The sequence below is a fragment of the Clavelina lepadiformis genome, chromosome 5 (genome assembly GCF_947623445.1).
Source record: "Clavelina lepadiformis chromosome 5, kaClaLepa1.1, whole genome shotgun sequence".
NCBI classification, from domain to species: Eukaryota; Metazoa; Chordata; class Ascidiacea; order Aplousobranchia; family Clavelinidae; genus Clavelina; species Clavelina lepadiformis.
The window spans coordinates 4,480,215-4,497,015 of NC_135244.1; the positions used below are offsets into that span (position 1 = coordinate 4,480,215).

At 36.5% G+C, this 16,801-nt stretch overlaps 2 protein-coding genes and 1 long non-coding RNA gene across 5 annotated transcripts; 1 reads left to right on the forward strand and 2 right to left on the reverse strand.

Annotated features, from left to right (window-relative positions):
- Positions 1 to 734: 734 nt before the first annotated feature.
- Positions 735 to 4,531, reverse strand: LOC143460821 (stearoyl-CoA desaturase 5-like). Of its 2 annotated transcripts, XM_076958460.1 has the most exons (6): positions 4,301 to 4,531; positions 3,954 to 4,084; positions 2,148 to 2,353; positions 2,005 to 2,051; positions 1,451 to 1,630; positions 735 to 1,088 (listed from the first exon to the last, which is right to left on the reverse strand). In XM_076958460.1, the coding sequence occupies exons 1-6, from the start codon at positions 4,431 to 4,433 to the stop codon at positions 898 to 900; spliced, it is 888 nt and encodes a 295-aa protein (XP_076814575.1). In that variant the 5' UTR covers positions 4,434 to 4,531; the 3' UTR covers positions 735 to 897. The 2 variants fall into 2 exon arrangements, with proteins under 2 accessions (XP_076814575.1, XP_076814576.1); XM_076958461.1 differs by lacking the exon at positions 4,301 to 4,531 and having other exon boundaries at positions 2,148 to 2,646.
- Positions 2,392 to 3,477, forward strand: LOC143460825 (uncharacterized). Its single transcript, XR_013117965.1, has 2 exons — positions 2,392 to 2,529; positions 3,196 to 3,477. It is a non-coding gene; the product is annotated as an uncharacterized LOC143460825 (long non-coding RNA).
- Positions 4,532 to 7,716: 3,185 nt separating the features above from the next.
- LOC143460819 (stearoyl-CoA desaturase 5-like) lies at positions 7,717 to 16,593 on the reverse strand. Of its 2 annotated transcripts, none has more exons than XM_076958458.1 (8): positions 16,476 to 16,593; positions 15,613 to 15,668; positions 12,452 to 12,741; positions 10,271 to 10,401; positions 8,789 to 8,994; positions 8,442 to 8,488; positions 8,171 to 8,350; positions 7,717 to 8,072 (listed from the first exon to the last, which is right to left on the reverse strand). In XM_076958458.1, the coding sequence occupies exons 3-8, from the start codon at positions 12,654 to 12,656 to the stop codon at positions 7,882 to 7,884; spliced, it is 960 nt and encodes a 319-aa protein (XP_076814573.1). In that variant the 5' UTR covers positions 12,657 to 12,741; positions 15,613 to 15,668; positions 16,476 to 16,593; the 3' UTR covers positions 7,717 to 7,881. The 2 variants fall into 2 exon arrangements, with proteins under 2 accessions (XP_076814573.1, XP_076814574.1); XM_076958459.1 differs by having other exon boundaries at positions 12,562 to 12,741; positions 16,476 to 16,587.
- Between the last annotated feature and the right edge of the window lie 208 nt (positions 16,594 to 16,801).

The window sequence follows — 16,801 nt, forward strand, 5'->3', positions numbered from 1 at the left end:
ACAAACCAATCAAAAGTTTTTTTCAACCAAAGGAAGTACCATTTTTGTGGTATTCGAAAGCATTCAACTGCTAAATTCCCTGAACTAAGCTGTACTTGATTGTTTTTATAATACTTCAATTGGTACTTATTTCTCAACTTTTATGGTTGATTTCTTTCTTAAATAAGTTTATTAAACTATTAGCTTCAGCTAAACGTTTTTTAATCGAAGGAAGTAAAAGATATTAGCTGCTGTACAATTGCATTCTGTCTATGCCCAGTCATAATTTAAAGCATAGGTTATATGTATACAATAATCACAACGCATACAAAAATAGTCTAGACAACAGTATAGGTTAGCTATCAAACACAGGACTTCTCGTCAAAAATCCTAGCCTAAGGCAACAATGAAAATTTTTCAAGAGAATTTTTTCGGGAACATTCTTTATTCCCATAAAAATATTATTATCATTATTGAAACAAATGAATAATTCCATCAAAGTAATAAGTTGTCCTACAAGCTAAATCTTTTCCATGCTTAATTAAATACGCTGTTAGTCTTTTTTCAGAATTTTTGATTTTGCTTCCGCGCTAATTTTCTCTTATATGAAATTAGTATTGGGTACTTCTGTTCATATCGAGTTCTAGCCAAGCTTAGCCCACACTAATGGAAAATGAATTGATTTTTTAAAAAAATAGTTTGTTCACTTTCTGAAATAAAAAATCAAGAGATGGAGAAAACTTTAGCGCACAAAGTTCTTTGACTTCTATTTAATTTATTTCTTTGGTTTCTGGCAAAATATTTTCACAGTAGCACACAGAATTAACCAGGAGCGTGCTTGCATGAATATGAAATTAACAGTAATGCAGCAACCGAATACATTGTCGTCAAAATAGATTTTTCACAAGAATAGCATATTTAATCACTGAGGTATCCAGTTCGTTTCTTTCTTGCCAGGATTGTCTCCGGAGCAACCGTACGTAGATCATAAGCCAAACCCAGGTAGAACATGCAGTCAATAAACGCTGTGGTTAAATTGAAGCGAAAACCAAACTCACTCGTGGCATAATCGTGTGGAAACACGTGATGGTAATTGTGAAAGCCTTCTCCTAGTAAACCATATAAAGAATAGAGCCAGTGAAAAATTTTCCTACACCAGATAAACCATAGGTATGGATATAATAGAACGAGATTTGGATAGTTGACAAAAATGTACGTAATTCTTACTACATTCAAAGTCTTACAAACAAATGCTTGGACATACCGGCGGAATGTTGGATACCGATCCCTTGGTTAAACAAACAAAACGTGAACTTGGTTAGAAGCCGACACGTTATGTGAATTCTTTTTCAAGTAGTTGTTTTTGCAGCTAATGTTATCATAATCACTTTCAATAAATACCTTACTGGATAAAAATCACGAAACCGGTATCCAACTTCACGCCGGTCTTAAAAATCAATTATTTTAATACCCATCGCGCAGATGACTACCAGTAAATTTTCAGCTGGATTGATGGATTTGTCGTACGGTTTGTTTCCCCACATGTGGGCCACACTGTTCACACACCAAGTTACATTTAACCCAGCGCAGTATCGCAATAAACACGTTAGATAGGAAATCGACAAAGTTTCACCCCATAGCAAAGGCATAGCTGAAAAATAACATCAAATTATTTATAAGGTATAAGCCTACATCGTACGCCGGATAAGACACGGTTTATTACTAGTAGGGGTATCGGAAGCCCCGGGTCATATAACGGCGCTTTCTGAACATAGGCTAAGTAACTTAAAAAGGGGTTTCTATGTCTGTGTCATGCCTCTAATAAATAATAATAGGCTATTATTTATTCATACAACGTCACGAATCCGCACGCAAAACTAACAAACTATTATCCTTCTTTCACAAAACCTTTGGCATTGCTTTTGGTAATTCTCAAGTTTAATATTCCATATTTTTAAAAATGGTATTTTCATAACACTGCCCTTTCCGCCCAGAGTTTTTCTAGCGCCTTTGTTTATCACTTACCTGCTGGCAGGACGAAACACATTAGAATAACAGATGGTATGTAGTATCTAAAAAGCAAAAAAAATTTATGCAACTTTTGGTAAAATCACGAATCTATTATAAAACTATAGATGTAAGCTTTGGTATCATTTTTTCGAAGTCACCTGTGTTGAAGCATCACGACTGGATCGTTGTACAGATCGTTTAGATCAAGACGCTTTCCTTTCTCTATGACGTCAGGATGTTTTCTGACCAGTAACCAACCAATATGACTGAAGAAAAACCCTCGTTTCGCGTTGTGTGGATCAGCATCTGTTTCACTGAACTTGTGATGCACGCGGTGATCACGTGCCCAGTCGAATATCGAGTTCTGCAAAAAAGTGGTTTTCAACGCAAAAGCGTTGTTGTTGTAACCGTGCTTACAGTAAGCCATCATAGCAGTTTCAGTGAAGTGTGAGGTTAGCGTTAAAACAAGAAGTTCCATAACTATGTGGGGGTCATGAGCTTGGGTCAACTTGGAAAAAATGAGTCAGGCATAGTTTAAAGGTAAAGCATAATATGTTATTATTATATGTGGTAGTTGTTGTTTGGTTCCCGCCAAAATACTTTTACCTTTTCTGGCACCTCAAACTAGTTACGGGCTCGAATAAATGTGAAAGTAGCCTGAAAGAAAATTTGTCCGTAAATATGCCAAATTACATTTAAAAAAACAACAATAATAAATAATTAATTATATTTGAGAGTGAATACTTCACTGTAAGAACGTGACGCAGCCCACTGTTACAGGTAGGCGGTTTGGTTTGAAGAATGGGTACACAAAAATTTTATTTCAATTATTTGTGGTTTAATTGAAGTTAGATTTAAATTAGGTCTAAGTTACCACGTCATAAAATTAAAGTTGAATTGAAACTGAGAAAAATAGCTTGGAACGTACGACTTTAGTTTGGCGAAATAGTGGCAGTCTAAAAACTTGTGATAAGGCAACTGTTTCCAATATGAACTGCAAATTTGCCACTTATGGTGACATGCAAAACAAAATTTGAGCGTAACAGTGTACATGACATCAACGTGCATGAGGCTATGCTAGGCTAGCCTATATGCGTCCAATCGTGAATATTACAAATCTTGAATAGAGACGATATAGCCTAAGCAGGAGGTGAACTGCCGAGTTTGAACGTAAAACCTTATTTTGAACAAGTTTTCCACTTCCAGGTGACAACGTGGGTGCACAAGATCAGAAGATCAACTTCAATCAATATAAATAAATCGAAATCATACGTCGTGAAATATTCGGATTTTCATAAGTTCACAGAAAATTGTTTGTTTTCTATTGCAGCATAAAGTGCAACGGTGGTTTAACGGATGTTTCCGTTGTGACGGTTACGTCACGAGTCATGGGTTGTTTTGTAAATGTTGAAATTCTATTTGGGGAGTTTTGCAATTCAGTTGTTGACGCCTTTGTGTATGATAATAAATAAAATGGGAACTTTTTCATTCAGTAATGTGCATAGACAAAATTTAAGCAACTAACAGCATTGTCTCACCGTTTGAGAAATGAGAACTCATACCATAGAAGCAGAAACAAAACAAGTTATCAACTATTAATCGTCCTCGCTCATGTTGTAACAATAGCCGCCAGTGTACGCGGTCTTTATGGCGAATATGTTTGTTGTGTAATACTTCACACAAGTAATATCACAACGAATCTTTATTTGTCATACCATAAACAATCCTGACGCTTAAATCAGCATTTTATTTTACACACTTGGTGAAAAATTTCCTTTGATACAAAACTCTTTAAAGTAGTGGGCATACTGTACAATGTATGATTGCATGTAATTGGTTTTCCGTACCGCAAAAAAAACATCATTGGCAACGTCTTCGCAATGGCGAAGTAACATATAACATTGAAATTGTCTGCTGGTCAGTTTATAACCTACCCAACAACCTAGTTTAAAGAAGTGGTCTACCTGCAATGCCATGGAATTGAGAACAGCGAGAAATATCTTGAGCGGCAAGCGAGCTTTGTAAGATTTGTGAGACCAGAGCCGATGAGCACCTGCAGTGACACCCAGCGCAGCCATGACGTAATAAAAGAATTCTGAAGAAAAAGTGTTGTGTTGCGTAGCCATAAGAAAATAAATCTCAGAGGCCACACAAAATTGGAATTATTTTGCCTTCTTATATCAGCGCTCACATAATTTATCCACATACGAAAACATATGCCTATTTTAGCTATAACTTGCGGTGGATATTTGTAAGCGAAGGCTTACGTAACGGAGGATCAAGTCCTACTTCCTATTACAAAATATCTTACCCCATACAATCGTTGCCAGATGTGCTTTGTGTAATTGAGTGACCGCATAAACGCTTACAGCATGAAGCAATGTCATTAATATAACATTGCGCCACACAACATGGACGGGTCTTTTTTCTTCACTGTGTTTCATCGGCTTTTTAGGATATTACTTGTGGTATTTTATCAGCAAATACAGCTTAAAATTGGTAAACAGATCTCTATGGTTAGAACAAATCCAATCCGCTACCATCACCTACGTAAGCAAACAAAACCATTTGATTGGGAAGGCGGATAGCTTTCATTCAAAAACAATAACTTAAATAGGCTACTTTAAGGCGCTGTCCCAAACCATTGCTTAACATCTGTAATTGCAGTACTCTGTTTGCCGGCTTCTCCGAATAATTTGTCAAATTTAATCGTTCTCGGAAGGGCCTGGTGTCTATTTGGATATCACACGTTTATGACATGACATATTTGAAAACTTTATGACGTGTTTTGCCAATCAAACCAGGGAAGAATTGCGTAATAACAAGGAAGTGAACGACAAGGCTTTTCTTAGCCGACATGTTTTGTGACGACGAACTGTCAAGCACGGGAAGAAATTTCTACTAAAGATGCTCATCTCGCAATGGTTATTGTACCTGCTCGGACAAGTATATTCGTTAGTAATATACAGAGCAGTCCAGGATAGTGCAATCTTAAGTTAAACGTATTCACAGCCCATAGGTAATGCGTAACACGGCGTATTCAGTATCGTTGCAAACACTAAAAGTGGTCTGAAGTCAAACTTCACCTGCCAGCCTATTCCATTTCACAATCCTGTACTGTGTTGTTTGGAAATGGACGCGGACCTCTTATTGCCATATCCTCAAAACTTACTTTCGTTATCATTTGGTGCAAATCGCTTTTGTAAGATAAGAAATTGGTGAATTTAACAGATGACAAGTATTATATACTACATTACTACAGCTTTTGTGTACCATAGGTTGGTGTGTTAACAAAACTGCAGTCACTACAAAATGAAATAGAGAAATTAAGCTAAACTATAGCTAACCTATCCATTTAACTATTACTAACCACTACTCTAACCTTAGCCTACAACCATTACGGACGGTATAGGCTATACCAGAGGTGGGCAAATGTATTCAATGGAAGAGCCATTTGCAGAAAATACAAGTACCAGAGAGCCTCAAAATTCTTTCAATACAAAAACGGGAAATAATGTATTAGCATTAGATGTCATCGTTTTCGTTTTGCAGTGTATTTAAGTAGACTAAACTGAGCTAAACCTTACTGTCTTAGCAATGAAATTGCGTTGACTTGCTCTTAGCTAACTCTTCGGATTCTATGTCTAATGTTACGTCATAAACGAAATCCTGACCTAAATAAAGAAAAGAAAAAGAGAGAAATGTTCATAAACAGTACTCTTGGTAGCCTTTACAAATTTTTTGGAATTTTCGGATTCGACTAGAAGAGCCACAAAAAACATGCCGGCGAGCCGCAGTTTGCCCACCACTGGGCTATACTATAGCGTCTTGAATACTCTTTCTCCTAACTTAACTGCCACATCTTTAACAATGCAAAAGTGCTGGAAAAATTCACCTGATTTCAAAATCAGTTTTTGAACGTCACTGTCTAAAATTAAATTCTCTCCTTCGTAAAAAGGGAAAGAATTGCTTGCCCTATATTTTCTAATTTAAATGTTATATCAGTGTTAAATCATATAATTAACAATAAAGAACTTCCATTCCGGACTAGCTATTGCCTGTTAGTGCCACATCCAAAAAAATAACGGTTCGACTAATAGTCACAGGTAATTTTCTAAACGAATAACAACAAGACATCTGCTAAGTGATGGTTACCGAGTAACTGTTAAGCTATGCTATTGCTTATGTTCCTGTCTGTAGGCTGAAAAACTCTCTCTTCAATTCTTGATTAAACCCCAAAAATTGGTAAATAAGTATCTGTTAACAGTCATAAATTGAATTGAAAGAGTTGATAACAGTTATTTAAAGCAACAATATGACGCAAATCTATTCGATCTGAAGAAATGAATTCCATTCTCGTTAAGACCACGTTACGTCGCGCATTGCCCTATTGTAACCTTACGTATTGTTGACCGATAATAACCCCATGACTTAACGAGGTTAATCATCGGCTCCACTGCCACGTGCTTTAACGACTTGGATGAGTCAGATTGGTCACAAACAACAGCAGGCAGTAGGCAGGGTTGCCATTTGGTATATTTTTTTCATGTCTGGTAGCTGAAATTTTCATTTGGTATATTGGTATATATTTGGGATATTTTTGAGCATTTGGTAGGTGGAAATTATCATTTGGTATATTGGCATATTTTTGGTATATTCTTTGGTAACTGAAAGTAATAATTTGTTTCAAATCTATGTTAACCACTTGCATATGCTAAGTAGGACCGACGATTCAAAACTACACTTATATTTCATGTGTTTTTGTGGTAGTGGCAACACTGATTATAAACGCACAGTGTGAGCTACTGAGTTCTCACAGTTCTGTTCCAGACTATTGTCAAATGTCCATGATTATATCGGTTGCCGACTTGCGGTTGGTATTCCTCTGTTTGGTATATATTTGGTATATATATAATTTTTTGATATTTGGTATATATTGCTCTGCAAAATCTGGCAACCCTGGCAGTAGGTAGCGTGCAAATATGAAGAACGTTAACTTGTGAGCTTACATGGCTTTTGAATATTATTGTTCATTGCGCTGATTTTTACGGCATATAATGATGTCGCTTACGGCTTAACGACACCACTGAAAAAACAACACATATCGCGTGCTTCACTTTGCAAGCGTTCTGGGCTTTTGGCTAATATTTGCTGATGGTACTAATGTGAAAAAGTATTTTGTCACAAACATGTTGTTGCCTAGTATTTCATTTCGAATCACCGCTCAGTAGTCTTATTTACTGGTTTGGACACAGGACAAACAAGAAATCAACCAAACAGTTTGCATGACTCTTATGAAAATTGAAAACACAGTTTAGGCTTGGTGGCGGATAGTTACCACACAGAATTGGTATGCCTTTGTAGTAACACCACAATTTCTTACGTTTGGAACCCATTATTACTGTAAATGTTTTTATGTACAGCAGCTCTTGATTTACTAGGCCATTAAATATCATCAAATCAACAAAATTTGGGTAAATAAAACTAAAATTTTAGCCATTTACAGAACTCGGGAAATGAGAAGGATCAAGCTCATTTTAAAGTTGTTTGTTTATCAAAACCTGGTGCTTTAAGTGTTATTCTTGTGAATGGCAAACTATCTTTTAGAAACAGGCGAATTGTCTTTTCAAGATGCGCATCTGCACCACTAGGGTTGCACATTTATCCAGAGATTGCTTCTGATGAGCTGAAAACTATGTTAAGTATAATCACTGATGATAGAGCAGGTTTGAACGTCATCAGTCTTTATTGTACGGTCACTCTCAAAAAGACATCACCAAATTATTATTACTAAACAATGCTAAGCTAGTCCCATTTACGAAATTATTTAACAAGAAAATTGAATGGCATGTAAGTCATTTTGATCACAAAATATCCTTCACGAGAATATAATTAACTATTGAGGCATCCAGTTCGTTTCTTTCTTGCCAGGATTGTCTCCGGAGCAACCGTACGTAGATCATAAGCCAAACCCAGGTAGAACATGCAGTCAAGAAACGCTGTGGTTAAATTGAAGCGAAAACCAAACTCACTCGTGGCATAATCGTGTGGAAAAACGTGATGGTAATTGTGAAAGCCTTCTCCTAGTAAATCATATAAAGATGGAATTAAGGTAAAAGTTAAAAATTCTTTTGACCATAAACTGAAAGTCTATCGAACAAATCTATGTGTTTCCCGGTACCTATTGCGCAAATGGTTACAAACATATTTTGAGCAGGATTGATGGATTTGTCGTACGGTTTGTTTCCCCACATGTGGGCCACACTGTTCACACACCAAGTGGTGTTCAGTAGGGAGCAGTAGCGCAATACGCACATCAAGTAAGAAATCCACAAACTTTCACCCCACAGCAAAGGAACAGCTAACCAAACAAATTCAATTTATAAGAAAAGAAAACTTTGATAAAGGATTGCTCACACGGTCTGAACTGAAACGGTATTTTTTTCACTTACCTGTTGGTAAGCCGAAGCACATGAGAATAACTGATGGTATGTAGTGCCTGAAACACAAACAAAAACTAATACTAATACGTGTAAGAACATAAACTCAAAACACTAGCAGGTCTATTTCAGTGCCATTGCTAAGTGATATTACACAGCAAATTATAATATAACATTATAGGTGTCAGTGTCACGCTGTGTCAATACATGTATAAGTTAGTATAATATATGATTTAATAAAATGATATCTTGTGAAAAGTCATATTATACTGTATTACATTGGTGAAAATATTAATAAAATTGAATAAATCTATCATTTTATTAGCTTGATTACATCTATTGAGTTCCAATAAAATCACCTATGTTGAAGCATCACAACTGGATCGTTGCAAAGATCCATCACATCAACGCGCTTTCCTTTTTCCATGACATCAGGATGTTTTTTGACCAGCAACCAACCAACATGGCAGAAGAAGAATCCTCGTTTTGCGTTGTGTGGATCAGCATCTGTTTCACTGAACTTGTGATGCACGCGGTGGTCTCGTGCCCAGTCGAATATTGAGTTCTGCAGATGACAATTGTGCGATACTGAACTAGTGGAAATGAAAGATCTATGTATATCGCTTTTGTTAAGAAATGGCACAACACAATGATTTGGCTTAAAGATTATGACTCCGAACACTTGGTGGAAGATCATGCATTTTTGAGTTAGCGTTATACTATATATACACTATACGCCAAGATTATTCAATGGGGACGATATCGCTTCCCAGGGGGAAATTGTGACAATTTTTGAAGTTGGGGGGGGGGGGTGATTTTAGTCTATAAGGGGGTGGAAGACGCTGTTATCATTGCCTTCAAATTTGTTATTTTATAATTATGTATCTGTTATTTACCGCGCTATTATTGCATAAGGTCATACTTGCTTTGTTTCTGATTATTCTTTCTTTTTTTGATAATTTCAAAGCATATTGTACATCGCAAGTAGCAAATACATTCGTAGAAAAATAATCATACAGGTGATTTTGAACAAGAACTCCGAAAAAGGGTTGATTTTACAAAAAAGGTTGAAGACCACTGCTATACGCTATAAACGTTCATAAGCAGTTTAAAACAAACATTTTACCACTCACTGAACCATGTTGCGGTAAGACTTATAAAACGCAAGGCGTATGCCACTTTGCCAACCACTAGGTGATTTAAATTTAGGAAGTGCACTGATAAACGACACGTGGTCAATGACTTTGATATAAAATATAAATTATAACTTAATCAATGAAAGCAATTAAGGGTTGAAAAAAGAATGCTTTAAGAATGCCGTAAGGTTGAGTTATAATGTTAAAAGCATAAAGAGCACGTTTTTTCCTTGCCTTGTTATCTTTAATGTACACTTCTATCGCAGAGATATTTATTAACATATTAAAAGATGGTCAATCAATCGATTTTTTCAATTATTTTATTTTTAGTGAAAAACGCGGTGGGGACGAAAAATCAAGTCAGTTGCTACTAGCACGCGCAGGAAAAAGTGGCAATAAGCCGAAAAGTCTTAAAACGTGTTCAAAATTAATGATCAAAGTGATAATCGTTGGTAACAACTAGCACTAACATTTGATATTAGGTAATTCTTACAACGTAGTCTACAGTATGTTACCAATATATAGTGACAAAGCAAATGCTAAGATAAAGATTAAAAATTGCATGATATCGGTGTATATATTGTTAGGTTGGCACTACAAATGTAATCTCTTAATTGCAATCTTCAGTCTTCCTAGCTGCTACCTTTCAGTTGCAAGGTAATATTTCCAAAACAACGCTTAACAACAATTTGCAAAGTAATTCACCTGCAATGCCATGGAATTGAGAGCGGCGAGAAATATCTTGAGCGGCAAGCGAGCTTTGTAAGATTTGTGAGACCAGAGCCGATGAGCACCTGCAGTGACGCCCAGCGCAGCCATGACGTAATAAAAGAATTCTGTACAAAACATGAGTTTGTCCTTCACAGTTGCGTTGCACAATACGAAGTTATGGGTACTTTATAATGATTAGCCTGCAAAATTAACTACAATCGTTTTCCACATTACGCTACTTTTGAATTTCAAAAGTTTCCTGTTTGTGGAAAGTAAAAAAAATTCAAGAAGTTACCAACTTTCAGGGATGGTTCACCGCCTAGTGCTCGTACCGTAACAAGAGCAAATATTACGCAGATTAAATTAACGTTCACTTTTTTGTGTTGGGGTGCGCAGACGTAAAGTAGGACTATGCACGAACTCAAGCCAGTTAGTGGAAATTTAACTTAAGTGGGGTGGAAGCCAAATGAAACCAATTTTCATGCTCACCTTCAGGCATATCTTATGAAGATATTCTTTTAACGAGGCGGGGTCGTAACCAAAAGAAAGGGTGCTATTGTTGAAAACCAGCTTGCTACTGGAGCCATCACAGCCTGCTGTTGATTACGACACCAGCAACAGCTTGTCAATTATTGAGCAGTAAACAGTAACAGGGTGCTATTTAAAATCAGCAGGCTGCTGTACAACAATAACACCCGGTTTTCTGTAACTTCAGATTACGACCCTGACTTTTTAAATCACTATGATCAGCAACTAGCTGATGTCACCATTAGCAGGTTCTATACCGATCAGATATACCAACAACAGAATGCAACTGGTGGTGTCACAAGGAAATTACAGCATGTTCTCAACTGAAACTACTATTGTCGGCGTACTTTGCCGCTAGGCTACACAGCCGAAACTCTCATTATGACTACTTAAAACGACATTTTAAAATGAGTTTTTTTTGCCCCAGTTTTACGTGCTCTGAAGAAACTTGTTGGTTGCATCAGTGTGTTATTTATTTGTTTGCAGAAATTACTTGGTTAATGTTGCCGTTTAAAAGAAAAAGTCAGTCCAACTTAAAAATTTTTTTATCAAACCAATTTCTTTTAAACATGATGGAACATTGATAAACCATAGGAAACGAGACCGGCTGTAGTACAATAATTAATTGCTGCATCAGGAGATGCAGACCTGAATTTGTTTACATTTAGAATTTATGAGTAAAAATAAAATGAATAAGTAAGTTAGTATTGCAAATACAATTAATATTTTGAGGCCTAAGACAATAGAAAACATTCAGAAAAAAACTGAGTTTACCAACGTATTGCAATAATCCACCATTTTATAGATATCTTATTTTACATGATGTTAGCATCGATATTATTTTTGCCATCAACTCTAATCTAATTGTTTTAAATTAAACTATCCAATCTTTGCGTCAAGGTTTGAAAAGTTTTTATCCCAGCAAGTTGACAGACGCAAATGATGGAATTGTTGAACAGCAGTTTATCTAAACTCAATGGTAAATCACTTGCAGTTACAGTATATGGAAGTCGTGCTTAAAGTATATATAGTCCGCCAGTAACGATAAATGTTACGTTTGCATGTATTTGTTAGTTTTTAGTCAAGAACAGAATACAATCTTTAAATAATATTTAAATAAAATAGGCTACTGAAGATGCCTTTGTGTTTGGTTGCGTAGCGCACAACGCGATCATGTTTAGGCAGCAGGAACCACTTTTCAACCTAAACTCGTGTCGCCACGTTTGAAACTGCTCAAAGCGCTATCAAGTGTCGACAGAAAGGTGTTCTTAATTAATCGTTTTTTTCGTGTCAAACGCGCGTCGCCACATGTCAAGTGCTGTAATAAGCGATGGATTTATAAGAGGAAAATCGTCGTTCGTTTTGCTCTATAAACTGCTATGTTAATGTCGTCTATTACTGTTACCTGTTAAAGATATTTGTATACAAATATTTCAGGGCAGGTGGTGCAAAAAAAAAAACTTGGAAAAGCCTGGCCCCAGACCTATATTGGTCTTGTGCCTGGTCAACTTTATAAAGTTGGCAATGAGAAGAAATATAAAACTTCTTAGTTGCTTAAACCGGTAACGGTCAGTGAACTGACTTTAAAAATTAAATAAACAATAGATCTATACATAATCCATTCTTTATAGTCTAGTTATAACATACCCCACGCAATGGTTCCTGGATGTGCGGTGAAGGTCTGTAACCTCAGTTTCAAAATTAAAAAACAAAGCAACATTAGACCTATGGATATACTTCTGTTATCTACAACATACCCCACGCAATGGTTCCTGGATGTGCTTTCCGCATCTGAGTGATTGCGTAAAGACTGAGTAAGTGAAGTGCCGCCATTATCACGACGTTGCGCCATACAACGCGGATGGGTCGTTTTTCTGCTTGGTTTTCCATTGCTATTGGAGATTCTTATTTGTCCTCATGCTTAATAAACAAATATGCTGAAAAATTGGAATAGCGCTTTAGTTACTATCTGACACAAATTCAATGCTTAAAGCGATGTTTCTCAACCGGGGTGCCGCAAAATTTCAGGCAAAACAACGGATTCCGTTGTTGTCGCACCACTGTAATTTACTTCCGGCGCGTTTTAAGTCTTCAGGGCTTTGCCGCTTTATCCCGTTCTTGGATTATTTGTGAGTGTATTTCTTGTTTGACCATTCTAGCAACAAGGATGGCACCAAAGTTTTCGCTTCCAATTATAATAAACATAAAAAATACCTTTATAATACAATTTGCAGCGTAATCTTTTAACTCAAAAAAGTTGTTGTAACAATTTCTTTTAATAATCTTTTTGTTTTCAAAGTACCGAAATAGACCTTTTTCACACTACCGGTACTCAGGTTGTTGCAAAAACAAAAACTGGTAGGCTCACATGCAATTTAGGGTGCTGTGGAATATTTTTACTGCAACAAACTGCCGTCAACCACAAAGTGGTTGGACAATATAATAATAACTGTAAATAGACTACTTCAACCAAACTGATTATAGTTAGTGGTTAGATTCTTATTTTGCTATACCGAAGTCTTATACCGCTGAATAACCTCAAAGCGTCTGTATCGCTTCACACTATCTCGATGCATTTACGTCAAGATGTCGACGAGAGCGTGAGACGTCGAATAGAAACTGTATAACTTTAAAACTTGTTATATTGAGAAAACTGGCGAAGTTTTACCCGAACCAGAGAATATGGGATAAGGTGTGGTAAGTAAACAAGGAAAGTTTTGTTTGTAACCGCTGGGAAAAGGTAAGAACGCTCATTTTGCAGGCGTTGTGGACGGAACTTTACTTAACCATCCTAAAACGCTCAGCGGAAAAGTGCCTTTCCATATCTCTCCTTTAAAGTCTTTGGTGTAAAGCTAACATCATGCTTTGCTTCTTGCTAACATTTTATGTGAACTACTTCCCGGTATAGGCCTAGTATTTCTGCTTTTTACGCTTTATCTCAGTTGACCCACCAGTTGCTTTTTCTCTTAAAAGTTAGTTGATATAAGTAAACGATATACCCTCGACTGACCTGCTAACTTCGGTCGAACTGTAAAGAACACTTTAATGGCTTGCTTATTTTTGGGGGTCAATGTAGGTTAATCAAACAACTATACAAAACTAATGTGACATAATCGGTTCAGATGCTTATTGTGATAAAGAAAAAGGTCACCAGCGTTTATGTATGCCTTGTTATGCAATCTTTTCTTTTTTCTGTAAACATTTGATACCCCAGAAATAACGTAAAAAGCCGTCTGTGTTAATATTAAAGTGAAAATATAACTTATATACCAGGACCAAATCAAAAATATTGAAATAACTTAAAACCAACATCGAATGTACTTGTAATGGAAAGTGGGTATATGGCACCTGAACTTGAGAGATTGACCCACTTCACTACAATAAGTACTTGTTGAAATGTTTATTGCGGGTGATGATATATGAGTCTCATGAGGTCGTTGTCTGCTATTCTTACCCACAGATTTAATTGTTTACCTTGACGGCGTATTGTCTGATGACTAGCTTCAATTAGCAGTGATCAATATTATAGTTTCTTGTTTTCCACTGCTATATTATAGGACCAAAGTCCTTGTCACCTTGTAAAGATGACAATAAAGTTGTCTATCTTGACACTGAACTTATTCAAATGCAATTTAACAGTAGTTGCTTAGGAATGACAACTGTATATGCTGATTATATTGAAGTTTCTTTGAACAACTACCTTTAGAGTTTAGACGAAACATCAGCACAGCAACAGCAAAAAGACGTCCATGTTATAGGGTTGATTTTAGTAGAAAACGAATGCATTGAATAGCTGTGCATAACTCACGCAAGATAGGCAGGCACGATATTTATGTCACGACTTAAAACGGAAAACAGAAAGTGATCTGTACGCAATGTTATCTATCATTGACGTCATTTTTCGTAAAGCAGACGTCTGAAAATAAGAATTCTATGTTCTATTCGATTTGTATACTACAATATCCCTTTATTATATCACAGACTAAATCAAGATCGTATTTAGTTAAGTATATCGAAGAGAACGAGAACTTGGTTGTTTTGATGAAATTAGTACAACCATTTTAAACTTATTACCTAGTTATAACTTATTTAATACCGCTAAAATATATTTATTAAAATATTATTTAGTGGTTAAGCAGGTATTGCTACATATGTATCGCAAGTTTACTGCTAATACACCTTTGCGGAATCCGTTGTGCCCATGTAAAAATGCGTCCTCTAAAAATGTGTTATCCGTTAATATTTTTTATTGTGTGCCGACTGCCGACTGAAGCCTGCTTATGCCTAGTATCAAGCGTGCCTTTAACTGCCTTATCAAGACACAGCCGTTTGCTCTGAGTGCAAGTGTCGATCGAGTCGACAAACTCGCGGAGGTTGATGACAAGCGAGCTTCAGGTCCTAGGAAATGCTCGTATTTTTACGGACAGTTTTTTTGTTATTTTTTAGGCCTCAGCATCACTATTTTTAAACAAAAATTTGAGTTTACAGACTCATAAATGCATTTTGACAAAGGTTATTAATACGTCAGGCTGTACTGGGGGAACCTTCAACATAAAATGAGCCACGTGACTATTTAGTACAGGCCAAAGGTTAAAAGTTGCTGAGCGGGATAACCTGATTACATTTCGATAAAAGGAAGTTAGAATCAGATTCTTTAGAGCTTGATGTTAACATAAGGTGCGGTAACTATCGGACTACCAGTATACAGTGATGTAAGTTAGTGCCTGGCTGAAAAGGATGGTAGTTTTCTTAAGTTACGATTTTTGTGAAGAAGCTATTTATGGTATATATTCAAAATATAAACTAACCTCGAAAACTTCCTGTTTCTCTCAAAATTGAAAAACTAACCAAAATGAAGTCTGCACTGTAAAAAATAAACAAAATAGCCAAGTGTTATCAAGAAGTACCCATAACATTACTTGAAACTTAATTTAAGCGTTTTTATTGTGCAAAAGGTTCATTACATCATTGGGACGGATGTGGACGTCATTATGACTTCACAATGTGAAAAGAGCAAGCTTGACGACTGGGGTTTGAATTTAGGTATGCACAGTGGTGGGATTCAAATATTTTAACATCCGGTTCTCTCACTGACAACATGCCATATTGACCCGGGGCCGATATACATACACCAAAGATTGATGTTTGGGTTGCCAAAAACAAGAGTCTAGCTCAGGGATGTCCAACCTTTTGTTATAGTGGGCCGCATTGTCACTTGAAATAATTCATTGGGCCGCAGAACCTATTAAATTTCAAGAAAAATGGATACATAAAGAGCTGACTGGTACATTTTAATTAGGCTAAGATTCAAAGTTCAAAATACTACTTGGAGTGAAAATGACTAGCGGGCCGCACAAAAATCTCAGGTGGGCCGCACTGTGGCCCGCGGGCCGCAGGTTGGACATCCCTGGTCTAGCTAGTGAAATTATTCATCATAATTACTTTCTTAAGTTTAAAAATATGTCTAAAAATGGTTAATGCATCATTACATTGTTGACACTGAGCAGTTGTACTACTGTGATTATGTTTAATGATTGTGCAACCATGAAGATAACCTATTGCTATTCTGACAAAGAAAAACAATAACGAAAACACTTTACCCAAAACTTTTATTGACATTCATGATCTTTCACTTAAAAAATTTCCAGATAGATAATACAGTAGAACTCACATATAACTGACAAGTCGGGACCGGTGATATTCCTCCGTTATACGCGAAATTGACCCTCGGCACACCGCGCAGGCTCGCTAGTGGCTAGGTCCCTATGCATTACTCGTACAGTAGCCTACAATACACGCAGACCTGTATATCACAAGTGAAAGATCGAATCGAGTGTGAAGCACGCTTTCTTCTGTGACAATAACAATTGTACTGTCAACAATCGATTTCTTTACAATGATGAATGGATCCGTTTATACGAGGTTATATGCGAGTTCCACTGTATTGTCACTGCACAATGCGTTGTGAATACGCGTGCTTGTAAGCTGTAACGTTAT

Bases quoted from the DNA above. Each gene is read 5' to 3' on its own strand.
- LOC143460821 (XM_076958460.1), bottom strand. From the start codon at position 4,433: ATGAAACACAGTGAAGAAAAAAGACCCGTCCATGTTGTGTGGCGCAAT. The intron at 1,631-2,004 runs GTAAGTGATAAA...GTTATTTTTCAG, and splicing joins GTGTTTCGTCCTGCCAGCAG to CTATGCCTTTGCTATGGGGT. The intron at 1,089-1,450 runs GTATTAAAATAA...ATGGTTTACTAG, and splicing joins GGTAGTCATCTGCGCGATGG to GAGAAGGCTTTCACAATTAC.
- LOC143460819 (XM_076958458.1), bottom strand. From the start codon at position 12,656: ATGGCGCAACGTCGTGATAATGGCGGCACTTCACTTACTCAGTCTTTA. The intron at 10,402-12,451 runs GTATGTTATAAC...TGTTTTGTACAG, and splicing joins TCCAGGAACCATTGCGTGGG to AATTCTTTTATTACGTCATG. The intron at 8,073-8,170 runs GTACCGGGAAAC...ATGATTTACTAG, and splicing joins TGTAACCATTTGCGCAATAG to GAGAAGGCTTTCACAATTAC.